A 26,206-nucleotide genomic window follows, 5' to 3' on the forward strand; every position below is an offset into this window, starting at 1 on the left:
TGGTCTATTATCAAATTTTGACTGATAGTACTCCTGTGAAGTGCCTTAGGAGTTTTTACTGCATTAAATGTGTCATATAAATGCAACTTGTTGTTGTTCAAGGATTCTGAGGACAAGTGTAGAACTGCTAGTCTGAAAATATGGTGGGGGAATTGAGGATCATTTTCAATACAGCATTATGTTTTTACATATGAATACATTGTGAATAATAAGTGTCCACTTGTGAAATAGGACAATACTTTAGGAACATAGGAGCAGGAGTAAGCCATTCAGCCTATTCTTCCCCATTCAATATGATCTCAGCTGATCGTCCACTTCAATTTGAATCATCCACTTTTGAAAGACAGTATCTCAATTGCAGTATCATAACATTTAAGATGTCTTTACTGTAAACAAGGATATTATTGAAGCTAGATGGGGACATCTTAATTAAAAATAATAGATCCAGACAGTAATTACCTAAGCCACACATTAAATATCAAAAATAAAAACAATGGAAATCTGGAGGGCAATGAGCCTGAAACGTTAGCTCGTTTTTCTCCACCGACTTGCTGGGTGTTTCTATCATGCTCTGGTTTTGCCACAAATAATATGTTGGAGGCTCGGGGAGACTAGAAAGAAGATAGGATGAATATATGGTCTATAAAAACAAAAAACTAAGGATGCTGGAAATCCAAAACAAAAACAGAATTACCTGGAAAAACTCAGCAGGTCTGGCAGCATCGGCGGAGAAGAAAAGAGTTGACGTTTCGAGTCCTGATGACCCTTCCACAGAACAGTTCTAATTTTATTCAGTTCTGTTGAAGGGTCATGAGGACTCGAAACGGCAACTTTGTTCTTCTCCGCCGATGCTGCCAGACCTGCTGAGTTTTTCCAGGTATTTCTGTTTTTGTTTTGAATATATGGTCTAATTGTATTTTTTTTAAAAAAAAACTGGTGTAAAGGAGCAATCCAGTAAAGAACTGATGCTGAGATTTGCCTCCAGGCGGCAGTGTGTCCCACGCTGGTTTACAAGCAGCTGTTGATTGGTCAATTTGAACTTTCCTCCCTTCATCGTTAATTCATTAAAATGACTGTTGGCTTTCTCTGTAACGTTGCAGCAAAAAGTTAAATCGTAGTTTTACTGTCCGCCTGCAATCCAGTCATTTTACAGAAAACAAACGAGGGAAATGTTGAAAATATGCATTCTTTGTAAAAATAAATTTTCTTCATAACTTCCGGTTTTTATTTTAGTTTTCTTCTTTTAGTGTTACCTGTTTATGCCAATAAAGCCTGAGAAGTATATTCTCTCAATTTTGCACTGACAACAGAATGTGCCTTTATACAAAACAACTTCCATTTCTTGTGTGTTTAGCTCAAACGTTGCATACTAATTATTTTGGTACAGATTTTAAACAACATTTAATATCAAGGCATTTATATTGGCTTCTTTCCATCTATTACTTACACATTGTATCACAGCACCAATATTTAAAGTTTCTTCTTTCGGCCATATTTCCCGGCATGACGCATAGTTTAAATAGAAGACGTTCAACCAATTAAAGGCCTTGGTGGAGCTTCCCGCCTCGTGTTCTGCCTTCGGAAAAGCTCACAACCAATCAGATGCGCAAACCCTTTCCATTTTCTATTACTACTGGTTAATCTCTTTTCGCTTCTCACCAATCGGTTAAAGCTTGAGGACAGCCACAACCAATCGCACATCGCCTGTGAGGCATTTTGGCCAATCATACGCCACTCTCCATTTGAGAAGCTATCTCCACCAATGGTGTGCTTGGGGCTACGGCTTCTCGTGGCATCAGCAGCCAATCCGGGATCGTGTGCCATGGTGACGATGCAGCGGGTGGCAGATTAGAAGACTAGTTACGGAGCTGGAGCTCGGGAGAGCGATAACTTCATAGATCGAGGCAACAGGTAGCGCGCGTTGTCTTCGCCATGAAGGGTCGTGATGGAAGACGACGTTATGATTAGAGCAAAGCTCTTTCACAACCGAGTTCGGGAGTGTATTGTAAGTTTTTGGGCTTTCGCAGCGATTAAGTTTGGCTTTCTTTTAATTCTTAATCAAGGTGAAAAAACTCTTGCCCAGTCGAATTCATCGCCCGAAAGACCCTTTTCTTAAAAAAAGGGTCAACTATCGCTTGGTATGATAAGTATGAGAACGGCGCTCCCTCCCAGATGAAATTTAACGTAGAGAAATGTGGTGATTAATTTTGGTAGGAAGAATGTGGAAAAGCAATATAAGATAGAGGATACAATTTTAAAGAGGGGTGCAGGAGCCTGGGTCTCGATGTGCATAAATCATTGAAAGTGGCAGGACAGCTTGAGAAAATAGAAAAGTATATGGAATCCTGGGCTTTTATGAGGTATAGAGTGCAAAAGCAAGGAGGTTATGGTGAATGTTTATATGTATATTTTAAAAAAATCTAGTTCACCCTCAGCTGTGAGTATTGTGTCCAATTCTGGAAACTGCCACTTAGGAAGCATGTGAAGACTTTGGCGAGATAGGGCAGAAAAGATTGATGAGAATGGTTCCAGGGCTGATGGACTTTAGTTACCTGGGTAGATGAGCGAACCTGGGGTTCTTCTCCTTAGAAAAGAAAAAGTTGGAGAGGAAATTTGATGGAGGTGCTCAAAATCAGGAGGGGTCTGATCAGAGTAGATAGAATTTGTTTGCATTGGTGGAAGAATCGAGAACCAGAGGGCATTAATTTAAGGTGAATGACGAAAGAACCAAAGGTGACATAAGAGAGAAAACCTTTAACACAGGTGATTAGAATCTATAGTGCACTGCGCTGCGGGTAGATATAATTATGGCTTTCAAAAGGGTATTGGATAATTATCTGAAAAGAAGAAAAATTGTGGGGAATGAACAAGAGTGTGAGACTGTGTGAGTAGCTGTTGCAAAGAGCTGGCTTGGATGTGATGGACTGAACAACCTACTTCTGGGCTGTAACCATTCTATGATTCTATTGTTATCAAATCTCCAGCATGCTAACCGTACAACCAAGTGTCTGATCAGTGAGCGATGACTTTACGCCTGCTAAGATATAGTCGAAGCTTCATAATGGAACGCACCAAACCATTTTAGATGTGCATAGTATTCCCATTTATTCACTGTTAGAGACTTTCCTGACTCTTTACCAGGTTTGAAAATCAAGATGAGGTTTTATTTTACTGGTTCTATTAGGAGGAAGCATTTTCTTTCAACCTTAGGCAATCTCTGAATATGTAACTTATTGCGTGCTGTGTTGGGATCCTGCCCTGGTGTCCAACACTATGGGCATTAGTGGAGTATTTGGATGAGATTTGACTTTCCTTTTAATGTAGCAGTAATATTCAAATGCTGTACAATATGGTAGTGGTAGAGGCACAGCATGTAGATGGAATCAAAGTAGCATAGCACAGAGGGAGGCCACTCGGCCCATCAAGTGTGTGCATCAACTCTTGAAGAACAAACCCCATGTCTCTGCAATTTTTCTCTTACATGTATTTGTCCAATTCGCTTTTAAAAGCAGCCATTGAATTTGTGTTTGCTATCCCATCGGGTGGTGCATCCCAAATTTGAGCTGCTTGTTGCATTTGAAGCAAAGTTTTTCCACTGGTTCTTCCAATAATTTTCTTAAATCTGTGCCCTCTGGTTATCAGCTCTTTAGCCATTAGAAACAGCTTTTTCACTTGCTGTATCTAAACCTTTCATGATTTTGACCACCTCTATTAAATCTCCTCTTCGCCTTCTCTGCTCTCAGGAAAAGAGCCCTTGCTTCTCCAATCTATCCAGGTAATTGTAATCTTTCATTCCTGGAACCACCATGTGCCATCTCCAAAATCCCTCAGATGAAGGGAAAAGGGCAAGCTAAGGATCGAGTCTTGGACATAGTGTATGTGGATGGGCTAGAGGGGAGACTCTCTGTACTACCTAAACTGAGAAAGATAGGAATAGAACTAAAATGAGGAGATAGACTGGAAGAATAATGGTAAAGGATGCCATGTCAAATCTTGTCCAAAAAAAAATGTAGCAGAAGTCTAAGTGGGATATTATGTAGTAATTGCAGGCATAATGGGACTTTGATCAGGTTTATTTAAGAAGAGATTGATGGGTGATTTGATGGAGGTGTTAGGGATGGAACAGATAGAAAAGATGATTCGGGGATCTAGAATGAGGGGTTATATGTCTAAGATTAAATGTGAGAGATTTGCCACAGCAGGAACTAATTTTTAAACACAGGGTTGTGAAGCTCTGGAATGTGCTTTCAATGTTAATGATTGAAAGAGAAACCATTTCCACAGGATAGGTGTTTGAAGGAATGGGGGACTAACGCGATGTGGGAGCAGGATGGGTATAACAACAACAGTGACTTATATTTATACAGCACCTTCAACATCATAAAATATCTCAAGATGCTTCACAGGCGTTTTATAAGACAGAGCATGACACTGAGCCACAAGGATTTAGGTCAGCTGACCAAAAGCTTGGTCAAAGAGATGTTTTGAGGAGGTCTTGTGACGCAGTGGGCAGTGTCCTTGTCTCTGAGCCAGAAGCTCTGGGTTCGAGTCCTACTCCAGGACTTGATGGCCACTGAAGTTGTGTTGATTGATTATCAGCCAGGCTTGGGGCCTAGGCAGCTTAAGGCATGGCCACCAGTAGCAGACCAATTAAAATTGGAAAGGCTCAAGAAGCCAGAATTTGAGGAGCGCCGATATCTTGGAGGGGTGAGGCCATGGAGCTCTGAACCAGCGGCCATGTTAAAAGCAATTTTTTTAAAAATGTGAGCTGCTCGTTTTTGATATAGTTTGGGGAGAACAAAGGCGACAGTTAGAAGTAAAGAGGAGTTTGGGGTTGTGCTCGACTTCAGGATGATCCTGGAGTAATGGTTGACTTAAGTTAAAATGCATAGCTAAAATATAAAAGTTTATTTTGTTGGCACTACACAGTTATTGAGCGCAATGGTTGCAGTTGTATCCTGATTTATCTCTCGACTGGAGTCAAAGCTGTTTGACTCTTGTCCGATGTGTTGCCTGATGCAATTTTTAAAACTTTTTTTAAAAATGGTGGTTATGCAATGAGTATGCCACTTATATTGTCACACAAAGGGTTGGTATAATCTCCACTTCCACATTGTGAATGTGGTGCATGTAATATGTTTATCCTACTTTGAATGAATTATATCCAGTACTGCTTTCAGGGATGCTTTCTAGCCGAATATGGTGTAAGGCTCTAGTAAGTTGTCCAGCTTTTCAACATTTTGTGCTGACTTGTGTTTAGATTAAGATTTTTTGGCATGAATATTTGCACTGGGCAGCATTCTTCAGAAGTGACTTCCATATTGCACACCATTCTACCCCATAAGAGACATGACAACAACCCCCTCCCTCCACACTGCCTTGCCACCCCCCCCCCCCCCCCCCCCCCCCCCCCCAGCCCCCCAACACCCACCCCTTAATATTTCAGTTAACTAACGTATTTGACATCAGAGGAATTTAATTGCCTCTGTGCAATAATCTACTCTAATAGTTTAGTGGGTAAATACATTATCTAACAACCCACACTGACCAAGAGGATCTCTGGCTAGATCATGACTGTGGTATGTAATCAACCCACTCCTGGACTGCTATTTAGTGACCCAACCTGCAAAGAACACGTGTATGGACTTTGAGGAAGAACAAAATTAGTCTCTTACTGTGATGCCTGTGTCAGTTGAGCTGCTTGTTGATATTCATTGTTTGAGGAATGGAGACTTAGGCAAGATGCCAGCTAACTGTTAGCACCCTACGTATCGTGTCCCAGCATTTAAACACCTTTTGGCTAAGGATTGGCAGAGAACCAATCCATTGAAGGACATAATGAATTAATCACTGGGGAGTGGGGTGGAGGGAGTGAGCTTTAAAGCGCACATGCTAAAGTACTTGTTGAGACATAAGGCACAAAGTTTGCTGCAAATGTTTCTATTATGACGTGGAACCATAAAGTATACCTTTAACCTGATCCTAGATGATCATTTAATGTTGGCATTATCAAACTTGGTAATCAAATATTATTGCTGACAGCATTTACTGAATTACTGCACAAAGTGGTGTCTTTGTTTTATAGAATTACTGAGATAATATTCTATTGCTTGCAAGAGTTCAAAGTCAGCTAACTTCTTGTGACAGGCTTGTAAGAATGTGCACCCTTCGGGCTTTCAACAATCATTAACTGCGCATGACCATAAAAGATTCAAGAATGAAATGCTAATAATTACATTCTCTCTCTCTCTCTCTCTCCCCCCCCCCCCCCCCCCCCCCCCCCCCCCCCCCCCCCAGCGCAACGTTGGTGAGGAGAAAAATCAGCTAGTGTTCCTGTTGTTGATCTCTACCCACTGTCCCAATACTGGAAAGTGTGTGGCTGTTGAAGACGTGGTTGGGCTTGGCAATGATGCACCCTGCTGTCTAATAGCTTGCTATTGCTCACTGGCCAGGTCCACACAAGAATACTGATCACTTTGAGGTACCAATGACCCCCAGTGCCTGTGGAGTTGCACTTCACTGCCACTAGGGCATTTATTGGAATGGGTGATCAAAGGAGCTTTTTATTGTATGTTTTAAGTTACTCTTTAGTGTTTTCCTGGCAGTGTCAGCCATGGCTCAGTTGGTATCACCCCTTGCCTTAGAGTTAGAAGGTTGTGGGTTTAATTCCCACTCCAGAGACTTGAGCACAAAAATCTAGGCTGATACTCCCAGTGCACTACTGAGGGAGTGCTGCACTGTTAGAGGTGCTGACTCTCAGATAACACATTAAGTCAGTACTACAAGTTAGAAGATCTCAGGACTATTTTGAAGAAGAACAGAGGAGTTCTCCCTTGTGCTCTGGCCAATATTTATTCCTCAATTAGCATCACTAAAACAGATTATCTGGTCATTGTCACATTGCTGTTGTGGGATCTTGCTGTGTCCAAATTGGTTGCCAAGTTTCCTACGTTAAACCAGTGACAAGTAAAGGACTTGATTGGCTGTAAAGTGCTTTGGATTGTGGCACTACTGTAGGAAGAGTCATTCCTTTGGCTGCTTTTCCCCCCCCTCCTGCTCCACTGAGTGTCGACTTCTTGCTGGAGTATGGTTTTACAGTTATGACAAAAGGCTTTTGATCTAAATGTTTTCATTTCTTCCACAGGGGTGCCTGAGTGCCCCCAGCGTTTTCTGTTTTTTATTATTTTACAAGCATATGTTGCTCTTCGGTCACTTGCCCATTATCTCCTCCTAAACATTGGAAAGACTGAAGCTATTGTCTTCCACCTCCTGCCTCAACCCCTGTGCCTTTGTCACTGATTGTTGCGCCTCCCTCTCCTTGGCCACAGTGTTGGGTTGAACTAAATTGCTCAGAGCCTTGGTGCCTTTTTCAATCCTGAGCTGTGCTTCCAACCCCATGTCCTCTCCATCACACAAACTGCCCACTTCTGCCTCTAACATTGCTTGTTTTTTGCCTCTGGCTCAGCCCACCTGCTGATGACAGTCCCCTCCAAGTAAGAAATGCTTCATTATAGATATCTTGGAAATGTACATTTTATCAAGAAGCTTGTATGATGAGATGAATCTGCAAATTATTGTAATCATTATGTCATGAGTTGTAGATTAGAAAATCACATTGCAGGATTAGGATCAGAGGTCATCTGAAGGTTTTGCAACAGTTGCATTTTGATCCTGCTGTTCTTGTTCACAATGCAGGATAACTTTTTTACCCATTTCTGCAGAACACAGCCAATTCCTTTTTTCTTGTATTGTACAGTGCTATCATTTATCACTTCTAAGTGATTAAAGTTGCAAACATATTCTATTTTTATCTCTGCCCTTCCCCATCCTCCAGCACCAACCTCCTGTAGATTCTCTTTAGATCACACGCAACACAACATACCATACCCTACCCTATTGGATCAGCAAAATGACCTGCTCCTAGGTCCTATCTCCCTCTATGTAATTAGTTGCTAGGAAGTGCATGAAAATCACTTGAGGTTTGCATCTTTTTTTCGTTCCCGTAAGATTCTCCTTACCCTGGGTCGTCTTCCAGCAATATAGCTGTGATTGGCAATTTGTTATGTGTGATTGTTGCCTTATTTCATAGTGCTTTCATGCCCATGGAAGTTCTTTTGAATTTCTCCTCCAACATTCTTCAACTTGCTACTGTTCCATAAGAACCATGTCTCCTCTGCTACTAACCAAAATGTCTAATCTTCATATCCTCAGATATAGATTGGCATTTGTTTTTCTTGTGACCTTTGTCAGCAGTAGCAATTTCAGTCCTATTTCCTGACTGTTATTGCCCAATTCCCGAGGGTACAGATTTTAAAGATGATTTGGTTGGAGGAAATAAGGATAATTTAAACCTGATGAAAGCATCATTTAAATCTTAGGTTGTCAGAAAATCTTATTCTATGCTTTCTTTTGTAGACTTGATGCTGTGTTGAGCCAATTTTTGTAAATTGCAAATGGTGAAGGGAAAGGATGGAGCTACCACTGGACAGTGGGTGTTGGCAAGGTGTTTGCCCCTGTGAACATCGTAGCTGAATCCATCACGCTTTTAGCTGATTTTGTACATTATGCATACTTTTCAATAAATTTTGAATAGTGCTCATAAGCAAAAGTGGGCTTTTTGTTGCCCCAGTGGCATTGAGACCCATTGTAGCACCGAAACTGGGATTGGCTAACTGCAAAGATCAGGCGTTGATCCTGGAGCCATACAATATGTACGACTCTGCTGCATGCTACATCTCGGTTTGATTGCTTGTGGAGGAGAGGAATGTTCATAATGTAATTTTTGTAACAGGATTGAATTTTTTTTTTAGCATTTGGACAAGCAAAAAGAACATTTTTGTGATCCAAATTCATGCTGGTACAACGCTTCTAGGTGGAGTATAATGCAAATTGTGTGCGGTGACTTTGCTGCACAGCACTCCCTGCATTTTAACCCCATTCTTACAGCGTCTTTTTAATTCACCAGACTGTTTCCATTTTCCAAACTGGATATCCTTTGTGGTTTGTATGACTGAAACTGCTGCAGCCTTGTGCTGGAGACTTGCTGACTAGGGACTGTATTAGAAATGACTTTGCTTGTTTTTATTGGGATCTTTGCAATGGGAATTTTAATCTTATTGTACTTGCAGTTATCTGACTTGCTGATATAATCCAGTTCCCTTGAGTACAGTACAGGTTTTTCAACCACATTAAGTTGCTTGTGGAAATTGGCCCAAATGAGTTGTGATGAAAGCCTAAACTGAATTGTCAGGAAATGTTGCACTTGAATCTAGTTTGGGGTTTCTTGTATACTTGCCTCTATTCAGAGACAATTCTTTATATATTCACAATGGTGGAGGGAAATGAATAATCTCCTGTAATAGAGAAGAGGATGGCTTTGGTGGGATGCATTGATGAGAAAGATGATTTGGCTATAGATTTGTGCAATTTATTCAGTCCAGGGTGTCGGTTAGCTCAGTGGCCAGATGGCTAGTGTGTGGTGCAGAATGATGCCTGCAGCATAGGTTCAATCCCTGTACTGGCTGTGGTAGTTCATGGAGATCTGCCTCCTTGCCTTGCTCCACTCTTGCGATGGAATGGTGCCCCTCAAGCATTATTATAACCAATACCATTACCAAGATGTCAATGCTGTCTACAAAAACGTTATAAGCTAGCATGCCTGGAGGGACAGTCAATCTGTATTTAGTGGTGAGACTCGGTGCAATGACAAATGCAATTGACTGAAAATTGAGGGGGTGGGGTAATTGACCTGAAAATCAAGAATTGCTGGTGTGGGAAACCTGAAATAAAAACTTAAATTGATTGACAAAGGAGTGGAGGGTTATGGGGACAGGTGGCAATGTTGAGTTAAGGACACTATCGGATCAGCCATGATCTTATTGAATGGCTGAACAGGCTCTAGGGGCTGAATGTCCTACTCCGACTCCTATTCTTAACATCTTATGAAATGCTGGGAGTACATAGGCCAATTGATATCTTTAAGGCGGGTCAGTGACCACCTGATGATCAGTATTAATTATTTTTGTCACCAAGGTGAGTTTGCATCTTCTAACAATTGTTGACAATGCCAATGGCTCCGTGCTAAACCAGAGTTTGAGCAATGAATTTGGACGTGAGAAACAAGTTTCTAGACTGGAGTCATGAGCAAAGACAGGATGTCCTCTTTGAATATTAAATACACTCCAGACTCCACTGCTGCTGTTGAAACTCTAATCATGTTTCTGTGATCTCCAGACTTTGGATTATTCTGATGCTCTTCTTGTTGTTTTCCATCCGCCACCCTCTAAACTTCAACTTGTCCAAAATTCTGATGTATCCTTTTGCATATTCAGGCAGCTTATCCATTGTCCTCTTATTTTTCACTGACCTACTCCAGTTCTATGACCCCCATGTGTTTAAACTTAAAAAATAGTCTTTCTCACCTTCCGTGATTTTGCTACATCGTGCACTGCTGTTTGAAATTTATCGCCACCGTTAAAATTCCTTTAGAATTAATTTTTAATTGTTCATATGTGTGAAGTGCTGTGGAACGTCAAAGGTGTGGCAACATTGTGGTTATGTTATTGGTCCAATGATGCAGAGGTATAGTTCAAATCCTGCACCAGCATCTGGGGAATTTAAATTTGGTTAGTTAATTAAATCTGGAATTAAAAAGCTAGCATGCAATGGTGAGCATGCAAACTAAACCCCATCTGGTTCACTAATACCCTTTAGGGAAGGAAACCTGCTGCCCTTAGCTGGTCTGGCCTACCTGTGACTCCAGACCCACAGCAATGTGGTTGGCTCTTAACTGCCCTCTGAAATGGTCTAGCAAGCTACTCTGTTGTATCAAACTGTTATGACAAGGTATAATAAGCACCACATGGACTGCAGAGGCTCAACTGCCACCTCCTTTCTCAAGGGTAATTAAACATGGGCAATAAATGTAGACCACATGCACATCCCATGAATGAAGAAAAGAAAATTTATTACTGTGATGTTTCATGTGATCAACCCCGTCAAGGCGGAATGTGCTTGCCTTCAACAATCCCATCAGCAGCCTCCATGGCACTACACTGTTGTGACTTTGAAGGAGACCAAAGAGTCAGATCTGAGGCACATCTTGCCCTTGCTCAATGTGCACATGTGTGTTTACTGGAAGTGGTGATCATGCAGAACCTTTGACCACTCTCTATTCCAAAAACCACTAAGATTATGGTACCTTATATTCTGCATTTCACTTTGTAGTTTTTTGTTTTTGTTTCACACCTTGGTTCAAAATTCATTCTTGTTTGCACTACAGCCCTTGGAAACCTGAAGTGTAATTTTTCACATTTGAACCCTCTTTCTTCTCCTCCTCTCTCTCTCTCTCTCTTCTCCCCCCCCCCCCCCCCCCCCCAAAGTTGGGTCGCTAGGTATTAAAAACCTCTTCTGTCAAGCAATATTAGCTCAGTGGGTAGCACTCTCTCCTCTAAGGCAGAAGGTTGTGGGTTCCAGTCCCATAACTAAATGAGTGTTGCATTTTGGGTGAGTTGTTAAACTGAGGCCCCGTCAACCATCTCTGGTGGATTAAAAAGGTCCCATGGCACTGTTCTGGCAAAGAGGGATAGTTGTTCCTGGTGCCCTGGCTAATATTAATCGCTCAACTAATATCATAAAACCTGCTACATTGCAACTGTGATTAGACTTCAAAGGTTCTTCACTTGGCTGGAAAGTACTTTGAGATGTCTTGAGGTCATGCAGCATGCTATACAATTCATGTTCTCTCTCGTTCTCTACAAGGGTTCTAAAATGTACTTTGAAGGAGTTCAACATCTTGATCACTGTAGGAAGAGTAGTTTCTGCCTTACACCAAAATAAACTTGGTGGAAGAGGCTCCCCAAAGTCCTGTATTGTTGGTATATTTCACCGATTCAGTATTGGTGAGTTTTAGACCATTTATCTTTCCTTCTATACTATACCTGTAGAAATTGAATTTCTATCCATAATTGTGTCTTGACATTTGCTCGACAATAATGGGGACCTTCCAAAATCCCTGATTTTTAAAATATTTATTGAGGACTTGTAGTAATCCTCATGTAAAACCAACCCCGAGCACTATTTTTAAATCGGCGCCTGTGGGTTGGATTTATAGCAGAAGAACAGAATAACTTCCTCCATAATTTTTAGCTGAAGGGCATCATGTGAGCAGCACTGGGATAAGCAGTCCATTGGTGCACTAATCAGAGCTTCGTGCAAGTAAATACATTCAAGTCTCCAATATTCTGTAAATGTAAATTGCTTTATAAAGTTTGGTATCACAAGCAGCAGCTTTATTTTCTGAGGAGCCCCATTTCTTCTAGGGGAAAGTGTTTTGAACCTGTAATACTCGGGCAAAGTGACTCTTTAATGTGATGAAAATCTACCTTGCCTTGAAATAGTTTCTGTTTTAGTCGTGGTTCAGAGTTTTAAGTGAGGAACCCTCCTTCAATGTGGTTACCTTGGTAAAATCCTCCTACCAAAATTGTCTGCCATGCCCTTTTTACACTGTTTCTTTTCCTCACTAGGCAACTTTGAGCTGTGACAAATGGATGTTCCTAAACCATTGTCAATGCTGTTTTTCATTAGCTGGTCAGGTTTGTTGGTGAGCAGATCTGATCCCATTAGTTTAGCTCAGTTACTGAAAATTAATAGTTAAACTGCTGCACTGAGGGCAGAAGGACAGAAATGTGAGTCACTGCTGGTTTGTAGATCTCACGCTTTTGGTTTAGAGCCTGCTGCTGTACAACTGGAGCCAAAGGTTGCAGTAAAATGTACTTCCAACAACTAGCTGGGAGGAAACCGTTCTAGGCTGAGCAAGTTGCTCCCAATGGAGTTTATTGCAGTGTTTGTGTAGAACAGGATGCTGAGACCTGAGAATGTTTACTGCCCCACATCCTAGAGCTGTGGGGCATCCTTCCAGCTTGTGTGTGAAAATGTTCACTTAACTTCAAGCAGGAAAGACTGCAGTTCTGTTTCTGTTCTAATCAGTACTCTGGAGCCTGTTTCTACTTTTACGTTTAAAGGCTTTGAAGGAAGAACTTGAATACGTGCAGCACGTATTCTCTGGGAATCCCAAAGTGGTTCAGAGCCAATAAATTACTGAGTGTAACCATTGGCGTTTATGTAGGTAATTGTAGCAGCCAATTTTCACTCGCAAGAAAGGACCTCCAATCAGCAAAGACATCAATGACTAAGCTAATCTGTTTTGGTAATGTTGTTTTGAAGGGGAAATGTGATCAGAATATTGGGAAAACTTCCTGCTCTTCAAATCATGTCATGGGGTCTTTTATGTCCACTTGAATGGTTTCTGAAAGATGGGAATCTTTAAGAAAAGGATTCAGAAAAAGAGAGAACTTGCAGTTATGTAGCCATTTTTGTGACCTTTGGACACCCCAAAATACGTCACACCTAATTAATTACTTTTGAAATGTGATCACTTCTGTAATTCAGGGAGGTGCTTCTGAGGTTCAAAGTTTTAAAATGTGAAAGTTGCTGAGTAATGTAAGAATCGAGTCGTATTTTCTCCCCAGCTTTTGCAATGTCACAATGAATAATGCCTAAGGTTGGTAACTTATTGACTAGAGTTGTGGAAATGAGCCCATGTTCTCCTATTCTGCTGATGTGTATATTTTTTAAATGTACCGTGTAGTTGGAGACTTGCAATGATTTTAGTCTTTTTGCACAGTTCTTGCAAATGAATATGGGGGCTTCTGACAGGCACACTTACTGGCAATTGAGCTCAGCCTGCCAATACCAGATGCTGTGCTGCTTTTACAACAACAACTTGCGTTTATATAAAACCTTTCACATGGTGAGATGCCTTGTGACATTTTACTGAAGTATTGGCAAACAACATTTGACACAGAACCACGTAGTGACATTAGGACATTTGACCAAAAGCTTGGTCAAACAGGTTGGTTTTGAGGAACATCGTCAAGGGTGGGGAATTTCCAGAATTTAAAGCCTAGGAGGCTAAAGGCAGGGTGAAGGGAGTGGGGGATGCCTGTATAGACCTCCCCTTTGCTTCTCGTTCCTTCTGACTAACACTGAGAAGATGGGCTGTCAGAAACGTGAAGTCCTAAGTGCTATTTTTGAGCAACTGTGTATCTGTATGTTTGTGGTGCTGCTGGATCCGGTTTGGAATGGCATTATTGTGCAATCAAACCAGACAAATTAACAGGATCAACCCCGAGGGTATAACATTATTTTAGAAATGCAAACAGACACTTTTAGATAGTTAAATGTGCTCTGAGAAGTTTGTATGTAAATGCATATTTCTAGGCTTGAGAGATTTATTTTTGATGTGGGGGTGGGGTGGGGAATGGTGGGATGTGGGATTTATACTAATCTTGTAATGGTCACAAACCACATCAGAAAATCTTTAGGTGGGAGGAGTTAACTGATTTTGTGCAATATTGTGACTGTTTTACTCTACATCCTGTCCTACAATATCCTGTCCTACAAAATGTATCAGAATTTCATATTTTATAATTGAGTGCAGATGCTTGAGAGTTGTGGAGAACTTAAAAAGGGAAGTGGATTCTGTGGCTCTCTGAATACAATGCACAGTTAATGAGAGTTGAAATTCAATTCAGTTGTTGGCTTTATATTTGCAGCAGTAACTTTCTGTGTACATACGGGATGCTGCACAATTCCATTCAGTGATTAGCAATTTAACAAGGTTAATACTTTGGCAGTGATGTCAGTGTTTAACATTCTTTTTACTAAAGGTCATTCAATCACATCAATTAGACACTTCATTTGCAGTTTTTCAAATGGACTGTTCCTATTGTCTAAACAAATCTGTACAAATCCATTTGGCCATTAACCCAGGCATGTAATGTGTATTTTTAATTTTGCTTGGGATCCCTGGTAGGCAATTGAATTGTGATAAAGGCTCAATTGCTTCAAGAATTGCTCTGATTCAATAGAATTATTCAATATTTTGTAAACTATGGAGAATAACCAAGTTTCAAAACTTCCCCCTGCAATCCATTAATCATTCAGCAAATATTTCATATACTGAAGTGCTTCTGTCAGCCTTGTGTTTGATGGATCCTAAATCAAGTGCCGGGCATGAGGTTTTTGTGTCGCTTATAGTGAAGAATGGCTGAAGGTGGTTTCCTGTTGCCTTCCTCATGGTTTCTACCTTCTGCGTGGGGTACAACCAAGGCTAAGGAACCCACCTACCATTTTCTGTCGGGGTGGAAGTTGTACCTGCATGTACCATCCACTGGATCGTGAGCTGATCCCCACTTGCCAGGGTTGTCTGAGCTCAGAGTTTTGACTTGTTAGTTTTATTTCCTCTAGGTCAAGGCTGTTGCCCTTGGTCACTGTACATTAAACTGCTGATGCAGGTGTTGGACGAGGGCAGGATTGGACTTGGCCGTGAAGCGCTCTTTTCCCATGTTAATACTTAAATGAGATTGTCTGATGTTTTGGGGTGTGGTAATTGCAAACCTTTTCACTTTCTGAATGTTAATGGCAAATTTGAGAGGAAGCACAAGGTCACAGGCCCTCAGTTTTCCACACACACCCTGATTTTTAACAATATGATTGAAGAAGTTGTGCATTGAGGCTACATGTGTGCTTCCTTAGCAAGAGGGATGAGTAATCTTTAGCTGCTTTGTTACCAATTGGCCTGAATGACCTTGGCAGAGGTTGGAGAGCAGATTATTGTTCGCGTGCGAGGGTATGCGGTCTGCATTGCACCCTGTGGTATTCCTTTAATGTTTCACATCTTGGTTAAAAGTTCACGCTTGTTTGAGCCCCCAAACCACCACCATTGGTTCATTTACTGCTTGAATAATGTTCTCAGCACTTGCTGTATGGCTGTGAAACATGGGCAACTTAAAACTATTTCTATCTTCGCTACCTGTAACGCGTTATGGGTATATCCTGGCAGGACAAAATCACAGATGCAGCAGCCCTCGTAAAGGCAGAGCTCCCAAGTTTGTTAGCATACATCAAACGGAAGTGGCTTCATTGGCTTGCACACATCTGCAGGATGCAAGATGGCTTCATACCCAAGGACGTTTTGGTATGGTGAGGCAACTAGAGCCAGTATGACACCCAAAGCTGTACTTCAGGGATGCTTGCAAGCATGACATGAAGGCCCTAGACATCAGTTCTCGCACCTCGGAGCCACTAGCTGATGACAGGAAAATGGTGACATGCCCTGCGGGGGCTGGCATGTTGTGCCACAATGACCAGCGGCGTGGCGACACTTGTGACGGAACCTGCCTTTCAAGGATTGGCCCCTCCAACCATCAGTAAAGAAGTGTTTATATGAAGACCCCATCTGAAATGGATTGTTTGCTGCATGTCCATCATCATTCCCTAGATGGAAGATGCCAGAACACGTGTGAAGTAAAAGCAACAATGGGTTTAGCACCCTGCTACAAAGCCATCATGTCTCTTCCTCCTCCCAGCCCCAAGTAAATTGAGCTGGAATGGTGCACAACTGAAAGAAAGTTAACCAATGTTTAAAATAAGATCCCCCAACCCTGATTTTTAATGTTCCTTTTTATGTATGCTGTCTACAAGAATTTCAGAATGACGTTTTATTTTTGACCAAATATTTACTGACTTTTAAAAATTAATTCATGTGATATGGGTATCACTGGCAAGGCCAGCATTTATTGCCTATTCCTAGTTGCCCTTGAGAAGGTGGTGGTGTTGAGCTGCCTCCTTGAACCACTGCAGTCCCTGTGATGTAGGTACACCCACAGTGCTGTTAAGGAGGGAGTTCCAGGATTTTGACCCAGCGACAGTGAAGGAACGGCCAATATATTTCCAAGTCAGGATGGTGAGCAACTTGGAGGGGAACTGCCGGATGGTGGTGTTCCCATCTATCTGCTGCCCTTGACCTTTTGCAATTTTTCTTGCAATAAATCTAAAAAGCAATGGGCCTGACAGAATCTTTCCCTGTGTCACATGTGGATTCCTGGAATATGGGTTATACAGGCGCCAGGCATTTGCTGACACAAAAATATGTTGGCATGGCTTTTAGATATCTCTTGAGACTGGCGCACATTATGTCTATTTTTGGATCTTGCATCAAACTATTGCAGTGTATTTTTTTTTGTATCTTTGTGCAAACTAAGAAACTTTTCATTTAATCTGTGCACACTACACTTAATGCAGGGGCATACTTGTTATTGAAATATGATTTGGAATTGGATCCCCCACAGTTGGTAGTGCAAGTCCTGCTGTGTTCTAAATGGCTAGGCTTTCTATTTTATTTCCATCGGTTTTCATTATCTGCCTTTTCCTTCTTTTCTCCCCGCCGTCCCCAATGTAAAGTTGGCATAGTGAGCTGAATCATTTCTTTCCACATCTGCAAACACTCAACACCAAAGCCTTGGGTTGCACGTGACCCTGAAGGGTCATTTGTTTAACTCGAAGTAATGCAAGAATTTTCCATTTTTTCACAAAATGGCTCAGTTTTAATGTCTGTCATTTGGCTGTATGTTTAGCTTTTGACATTATGCAGGAACATTTCTGGGTAATAGACCAATCAGGATTTGCAACCCCTGAAATAGTAATCTGTCCTTTCTGTCTTGGAAGAAAAATTTTCTTTCCCTTCATCTCTTAAAAGTGTTGATTTTTGACTGTGGCTGTTGTTCCACAGCAGGATCATTTAAGACCTCTGGATGGTCATCCCTGCCCTTTTGTTTGCAAGTTGTCCCAGGCTCGGGTAAGGGTCCCATGCTCAGGGTTATTAGCTATGGCCTATGACGGAACCAGTGAATTTTCAGTGGTGGAAGAGCTGGAACCTTGAGGGACCTTGAGGCAGCTGCCTACAGGTGGAGGATCCTTTGGGAAAAGGACTTGTTTTCCTTTTAAGCACACATTGAGGAAGGCAAGGGGAAACCATCTTGTATTCCTTTCCCTAGTCATATTGCTCATTGAAGTTGAAAATGGTAGGCTCTTGCAAGCAACTGATGAGTAAGGGGTAAGATATGGAGAAATGAGCAAAGGACCAGTCCCATTGTTCAATGGGTGTCCTCTGGTACTTTGCCCAAACAGTCGTCATTTGATGTGTCACTTCAATAGTGAGTGTTAGCAAATTATCCAGTCATAGGAGATATCACAGCTAACCTTGAAATTGTGTGCATGAATCGCCTCCTTTTCCTTCTCCCACTCCGTCATTCTGTAGGGGTTGCTTCAAGCTCAGGAATCTGGTGGTGCCTTCTTCCATGCCACACATGCGTGCACACACGCACAGACACACCTCCAAATGCTTGAGGGATGTCTCTCAAATTTTGAGCGGGTACATCACTGTCAACATTGTATGCCATCTTTCTCTGTAGCCTGCAGATCTTCTCCATGTCTGGGCTTGGGATTCAAGGAGTTAGGTGCTTTCTTTCCTTTGAGTTGGGCACAGGGCTGCTCATTCTTTTAAATTGAATTAGAAGCATATTGCATATCATTCAGCCCAGCTGGCCCATGCTGGTGTTTATGCTTCACGAGAGCTTCCTCCCACCCCTCTGCATCTCCACACTATTGTGATAACCTTCTGGTCTGTTCCTCCCTCGTGCTTATCTAGCTGTCCCTGAAGACAGAGAAATGAGTGAGCCGTGTAGGTTTCTAATCATTCTCATGAAAGAAAGTTTAATCATACAAGGTCAATAGATTTCATTTGCATAGGGTGCTGGAATGAGATTTTTATTTTTCCCCTAAAGTGCATTAAAGATCCTTGCATCTCTGATCAAAGAGGAATTTGATCATTCGGGCACTAAAGACTTGCATGTCTTGCACCTGGAATACTGTTGCCGTTTTGGTCTCCATTTTTAAGGAAGAATATGCTTGCATTGGAGACGGTACAGCCAAGGTTCACTTGATTGGTCCCTGGGATGAGAGGGTTGTTCTATGACAGACTGAGGAAATTGGGTCTATATTCTCTGGAGTTTAGAAGAATGAGAGGTGATCTCATTGAAGCATACACTATTCTGAAGGGGTTTGACAGGGTAGATACTGAGAGATTGTTTCCCCCTGGCTGGGGAATCTAGAACATTGGGGCACAGTCTCAGGATAAGGGGTCGATCATTTAGGACTGAGATGGGGAGAAATTTCTTCACTCAAAAGGCTGTGAATCTTTGGCATTCTCTCCAGAGGGTTGTGGGTGCTCAGTCATTTGAATACATTTAAGACTGAGACATTTTTGGCATCTTGGAATTGAGGCATATGGGGAGCGGGTGGGAAAGTGGAATTGAAGCCAAAAATGAGTGATTGTATTGAATGGTGGAGTAGGCTTGATAGGCCTTTACATTGGTGGCCTCCTCCTATTTCTTATGTTATTTCTTATCCCTTTTTTAGTTGCTCACCTTTTTCCGGGCACGCTGACATGAGGCATACAGTGTGTCGTGTCTCCCCCCCCCCCCCCCCCCCCCCCCCCGAACGAGCCAACTGCAAGCAGCAATTTCCCTCATGTGACTTCCCCTCGGATTTCTTTGCTCCTGGTGGGAGATGTCACAGCCTGTGCTTAGCTTTGATCAGAAATGGAGCAGATTCAAACCTGCCTCTAACTCTGCTCTGTCGTTTGTGCAGCTTTAAAACCCATACGGATGGAACAAAGTTTGTTTTGCAGGGATGGGCTGTTTTTTCTAAATGATTTGTTGTATTATCTTTGGGCCTGGGCCAGTTTAAATTATTTGTCACATTATGAACTAGTAAAACTTCATTTTTCTTCGAGAAAGACCAGTTGATGCTTCAGTACTGCTGTAGCTCACTGAAAACTCCAGGTTCCCATACAAAAAAGTGATTGCAAGCAACTAAAGGAATTAACTGAGTGAAAGGGTTTTTTGTGTGAAACAAAAGGAAGGAACAAGTGTAGGCCATTCAGCCCTTTGAGCTTGTCCTGATATTCAGATTGTCACATCTGCAGCTCAACTCCATTTTACTTAACCTTTGCTCCATATCCCTTTTAATATCCCAGCAAAAATCTGTTCTCATATTCTGTTTTGGTGATTTAGTATGCAGAGATGGCAATATTTAGCATTCAGATAATACAAAATTTGATTCACAATTTGCAGGTGAGAAGAGGGAACAAGGCTAAAGATATCTTAGATCAAAAGATGAGCCCATAAGTGGCAGTTTCTATGTGAAATAACCCAGCAACTCAAAGAAGCAAGATTTTACATTCTATAAGAAAATGAAAAAGCCCAAAGCAAATGATGTTGGGATTTGAGTGTGCTCTTCCCCTTGTTTGCTTTTATTGAAAGGGTGGGGTTAGAGATGGTAGGACAGTTTGTTTTTTCCCTAAGGTTTTAAAATGCAGCTGAGCTTGTGGATCGGTCAGTCTTCACAAATAGCCTGCTTCTCTGGAGCAGTGCAAGAGTGGGGTTGCAGCTCTGCATTCTTCAAATATAATTGCTGTGGGTTGGAGAAGAGCGTTGTAGCAAGTGCAGCACGATTGAGAAGTGTCTTGCGCATTGTTTTGCAAAAACAGCAGTGGGAGAGAAATTCATTCTTGTAATTTTAGAAGTAAAGTTCTGAATGCAAAACAGAGGTATGTCAATCCTATTGCATCCAGCACTTGACAAATTCCTCCTAATTGAAGTCAAGGATTTAAGATGGGATTTGTTTAGCAAGCGGATGGGTGAAAGAGTGAGAGGTGCTGTTTTCAGAGTTTTATTTTGGGGGTGGGGGGAGGGGGGACACCAAAAAATGAGCTCACTCTTGTTTCCTCCCCTGATGGCAGGTGTGCCAGCCCTCTGGTACTTCAACCAAGTGACCATTCTCCACGCAGAGTCCCAACAGTGAATGCTGTCAAGCAGTTCCATAATAGTGAAGTACTGCGGCTGATCTTTCATTCTGCCCCCAACAGGCGATAGGGTAATGATTTTTGAGAATGAGAACTCATGTTGTCCAGCTGGCTCTGTGCCGACCAAATAGCCAACCGTAGACCTTTCTACATTGGCTCAATTTCACCTTAGCAAGGCTGTTTAGAGTCATGGGAGATGTTGATTTTGTGCAGATGTCACATCTAAATGAGTAATGGGTTTCACTTTGTGCCTGAATTTCAGTAGGTGGTGATTGGTGAAGGCTGATTTATGAATGTTTGAGTGCCGTTTGTTTGTTGTTTGCCTGATCCATTTGGGTTGCTGCTCTTAACTTCTTTTCATGTTCTTTCTCCACAGATCTGTGCACTACTGTTCACTGCTCTGTATATCCTCTCCTATCTGGTGATCACTCGGTTTAAGAAGAATGCAGACTTTGCAGCAGGTAACTTTTTTTTCTTGTAATAAAAGATGTTTTCTTAAAATAAAGTTCTGAAATAATTTATTCTGACTTGGTCTCAGATGACTATTTTAGACCCAAGGCTTTGGGTGGCATGAATAATCGATTATTAATTAAGGCTAAGGATACTTCCAATGGTGATACCACCAGTAGGTCATTGATACTCTTGTCATACACTGATGTAGATAAATGCAGCTTGAGCCATTCAGTAACCTTGTATCTTGTTATTTGCAATGTATGTTGTAACTCTTTCCAAAGGCTAGTAGGTTCAATGTGATACTTGCAGGTGGGAACATCCTGACCCTAGGTCGCTGTCACCAGGGTGATTGAGGTATCCTAAGCTTACACACGTGCACACACCCCTACTTGTATTGCATGCTTCCTTTAGTCTGGTTGCAGCTTTGCTTAAAAGTAGGTTGCCTGTCTAGCCTGCATGTTTTTAATGTAACTATGCTTCTGTGAACCTCCTTGGGGGATTTTCCTGTCAAAGGTATGATTATAAATGCAAGTCATTGTAACAAGTGCATCTGAAAGGGCGGTGGCTGTCAGCTTGAGAATTCTGATGGGTGACTGTTTATGTTCGCAGGTTACATCTACAGTTTCGAAATTTGGTATTTTGTTTTGAGTCTTGTATAGCCTGCCAATCTAGTGGTGAAATGAAAGGTGACCTTTGTAAACCAGCTTGACTGGGCTGTGTGAAATGTTAAAAGATTGCATGTATTTGAAATGCAGCATCTGTAACTCATTCCAAGTGTTTTGAATCTCTCCTACCTTGTGGCATGATGATCCCCGATGTGATCAAATCTCTGATTTTAAAAACCAAACTCAGTTTGTCAGTTAATTAAATTCAAACTATGAGTCGTATATGAAATGCATTAGCTTGAACTAATCTATAAATTTATACCAATTGATTAAATAGCTTGTTGGTTATCAGGGTTTCTGCAGATAATTGATAAAGTTGATAGCAATAAGGAATTTGCCAGAACTTAATAGTAACACAATAAAAAATAAAGCCCACAATTTTCACTAATAATATGCTTTTGAAATGACTAACCCATTTGAAACAAAATTATTTTTTAAAAACTAGCTTTGTTACTTTCTCCTCGCCCTGCATTGAAGAACCTCACCTTCACGGAGTGCCACTCTCTGGCCTAGCTAGCGCTTTACTTTTAAAACAAAAATGCAAACTATTTACTGGGTATTTACTCTGAATTATAAAGATTCCAGGGCTTCCTTGAACCGATTTAAAACTGAAGTGAGTAACGTAGACTCTTTTGCCTCTAGCGTATTGCGTATCTATGAACAAAAGGGCTTATCCACGATCAACATGCAGTTGTCTTTGTCTCACTCTTGTCAATGCTGTTATCATGTTCAAAGTCTCCACAGCTCTCCGGTGGTGGGGGGGGTTTGTTCCATTAAGTTCATTTTAAATGTTGAGACTTGTTTTCATTCACAAGACATGTTTCTATTATTGGGTTTGTTTAGCAGGCTGCTTAATTTATTTACCTGTGAGGTTATTAGAGTTCAGCCAGGCTAGGGTTTATGTGGAAAAACTGGAAGACAAGTGTACATTGAACACTAATTTCCATTTCCCAACCTCCATGTTTTCATCCTGCCCATCGGAAGAGTTCAATTGGAAAAATGCTGACATTGAGAAATTTCCCACAGCAACAAATTGGAGTCATACAGTTGGTTTCAAACAAGGGGAATTTGGTTTGGAAAATGAAGAGCAAAGAAAGTGTCAGTTAGCAAACTGTTGGTTGCTACGTTTCCAAGAAGGCAATTGTAAGCAAATTGAGTGCAGAAGGCGCCACAACTGGGTATTGTTGGTCTCACTGAATAGGAGTATAACATTTTTTCTCTCTTCCTGCAAGACCACATGTCATACGCCACTGGTACCCAGGATTATTTAGCATAGATTGGGGATTGAACATAACACCTTGTTGATCTGTACATCCTATAACCGCACCCAGGTGCTTAATTTATCCAATTGTTATTGGCAGAGCCATGCAATGATAAACATTTTAATTAGACCATTGTTTTACATGGAATTATGTTTTTAATGTCTGCTGCTGTCAATCTGAATTTGGTGCTCTCTACTGAGCAGAATTATTTCCCCCAGAGGCACTGAGGTCAACTAATTCCACACAGACAAGGGATCAAACTGAGGGTTTGGCTTGTCTTTGTGGTTCACGTACACACAGCGCTGAAAGTTTCAGAAGTTTGGGGGGGGTGTGGGCAGCATCTTCCAACTTCTGTTGGCATTAAGTTTCAGGACATAGAGGGAACGTAGACAACTCATTGTTAAACAGGATACAGCCAACAGCTGCCGAGGCTATTTTTATTCACTTTTTCATGTTGTTTCAGCTATTCATCCAGTACCCCATGGTGCCAAGACTACCTGTCCAATAGTACATGCAATGACATCTGTGTGTGGCCTAAAACTTCCTTGGTGTCTTGCCGCCAACCTGGACATGTTGTTCCTCTATTAGTGAACGGTGTACTTTGGCCATTTCTGTAGCCACAAATATCGGAGCCATTTCTGAAATGCTCTCCCAGTTGAGTTTTGGGTGAATATAAATGCATTCTGTAGGTTGTGGTTAATTTTGGGCAGCAGTGGTCTTTATCTATGTACAACAATGTGCATTTATATAGTGCCTTTTAATGTAGGGAAACATATGAAAAGTGCATCACAGCAACATCATCTGACAAATTGACACCAATCTGAATAAAGAACATATGAAATGGAATGGCTAAAAACTTGGTCAAAGAGAGAAATTTGAAGGAGTGTCTTTTAAAGAAGGTGGAGAGGTTTAAGGGAAAGAACTCCAGAGCTTGGGTTGTAGACAGCTGAAGGCACAGCCATCAATGATGGAACAAAGTGAGTCAGGATGTACAAGTGGTGAGAATTGCAGGAATTCGGAGTTCTCGAAGCATTGTAGGGCTGGAGGAGGTTACACAGATGGGCTCCCCTTTCCCCCAGTGGATTGAAATTTGAAATTCTCATCATCTTCAGCTGTAAATTCCTTGGTGGCTTCACCCCACTTTCTGCAACCTTTTCGAGCCTTCAAGTCCTCCTGAATCTGGCTTCCTGTGCACTTTTGTTCTCCACTGTTTGTTTGGTGGCACCTTTGGTTGCCTTGGTCCAACTTTGGAACATTTCCCAAACCCTGCCTTTTTTCTTTTAGAGCCTTAAGCCTTCAAAGCTTTCAGAACCCTCCCCAACCCATTCGCAAAGGCTCTGTGCCTGATCCCTTCCTCCTCTGTTATGCTATATAGGACTTTTTAATGTCAAAGGTTTTTAATTACTTGCTGGTGCTGCTTTACCTTTGCAGGGTATGAGTCTGCCTTTGTTCTCTCAGTCCCTAACTCGAGTGTAGTTATGTTTTGGCTTCAGGTGTATGTTCCTTCACTCTGCTTTCTCCCTTACCACACAATTCGAAGAGATTTTGGCTGTTTGACCTCTTTATTTTATTGTTGCCCTCCTTTTGAACCCTTTGCAATCCTACTCCATTCCAAGAATAGATTCAAAATGAAATGATATTCACAATTAATACTTCTATCAAATGTCCTCAGCTTTCTTTTCTCCAAGGAAAACAATCCCAACTTCTCCAATCTATCCTCATATCTAAAGTTCCTCATCCCTGGAGCCATTCTCATAAACTTCTTCTGCACTCTCTCCAATGCCTTCACATCCTTCCTAAAGTGTGACACCCAGAACTATATGCAATACTCCAGCGGAGGTCTAAGGTCTAAAAAGCTAATAAAGAGGGAGCAAATTGATAAGAAATATAAAAACAAACAGCAAGAGCTTCTAAGGGTATATAAAAAGAGTGACTAGAGTGAGCGTGGGACTGGAGAATTGATAACGGGGAACAGGGAAATGGCAGATAATTTAAACCAATATTTTGCATTGGTCTTCATGGTGGAGGGCACTAAAACATTCCAAAGATATCAGATAAGCAAGGAGCTAATGGGAGGAAATATCTTGTAACAGTCTCTATCACAAGGGACAAAGTATTTGACTAACTAATGAGACTAAAGGCAGATAAGTTGCCAGGACCTGATGGCCTGCATCCAAGGGTTTTAAAGGAAGTGGTTGCAGAGACAGTGGAGGCATTGGTCGAAATATTCCAGAACTCACTGGATTCCGGGAAGGTCCCAGCAGATTGGAAAACCACTAATGTGGTGCCCATATTCAAGAAGGGAGGGAGACAAAAAGCAGGAAACTATAGGCCAGTCAGCCTAACACCTGTCATTGGGAAAATGCTAGAGTCCATTATTAAGGAAGAAATAGCAGGACATTTAGAAAAGCTTAATACAATCAAACAGAGTCAACGTGGTTTTGTGAAAGGAAAATCATGTTTGACAAATTTGCTAGCGTTCTTTGAGGATGTAACAAGCAGAGTTGGTAAAGGTGAACCGGCAGATGTAGTGTATTTGGATTTCCAGAAGGCATTCGATAAGGTGCCACATAAAAGGTTATTGCACAAGATAGGAGCTCACGGTATTGGGGGTAATGTATTAGCATAGTTTGAGGATTGGTTAACACACAAGACAGAGTCGGGATAATGGGTCTTTTTCAGTTTGGAAAGACTTAACTAGTGGAGTGCCACAAGGACCAGTCCTAGGGCCTCAACTATTTACTATTTATATTAATGACTGGGAGGAGGGGTCAGAGTGTAATGTATCCAAATTTGCTGACAATACAAAAATAGGCAGGAGGGCATGTTGTGATGAGGACATAAGGAATCAGCAAGGGGATATAGACAAGTTGAGTGAATGGGCAAAAACTTGGCAGATGGAGTTTAATGTAGGAAAGTGTGAGGTCATGCACTTTGGTAGGAAGCATCAAAGGGCAGACTATTATTTAAATGGAGAGACTCCAAAAAAGTACAGCACAGTGGGATCTGGGTGTTCTTATGCATGAAATACAGAAAGTTAGCATGCAGGTGCAGCAAGT

General features: G+C 41.5%; 1 protein-coding gene across 1 annotated transcript in view; it reads left to right on the forward strand.

Moving 5' to 3' along the window:
* Positions 1-1,850: 1,850 nt before the first annotated feature.
* lmbr1l (limb development membrane protein 1-like) overlaps positions 1,851-26,206 on the forward strand; it is a 63,628-nt gene continuing 39,272 nt past the window's right edge. The window contains exons 1-2 of the mRNA XM_041180342.1: positions 1,851-2,005; positions 21,144-21,228. Coding sequence (XP_041036276.1) covers positions 1,946-2,005; positions 21,144-21,228 — 145 coding nt within the window. The 5' untranslated portion in view covers positions 1,851-1,945. The remainder of the gene's footprint in view (positions 2,006-21,143; positions 21,229-26,206) is intronic.

This window comes from Carcharodon carcharias, chromosome X, assembly GCF_017639515.1.
Source record: "Carcharodon carcharias isolate sCarCar2 chromosome X, sCarCar2.pri, whole genome shotgun sequence".
NCBI lineage: Eukaryota > Metazoa > Chordata > Chondrichthyes > Lamniformes > Lamnidae > Carcharodon > Carcharodon carcharias.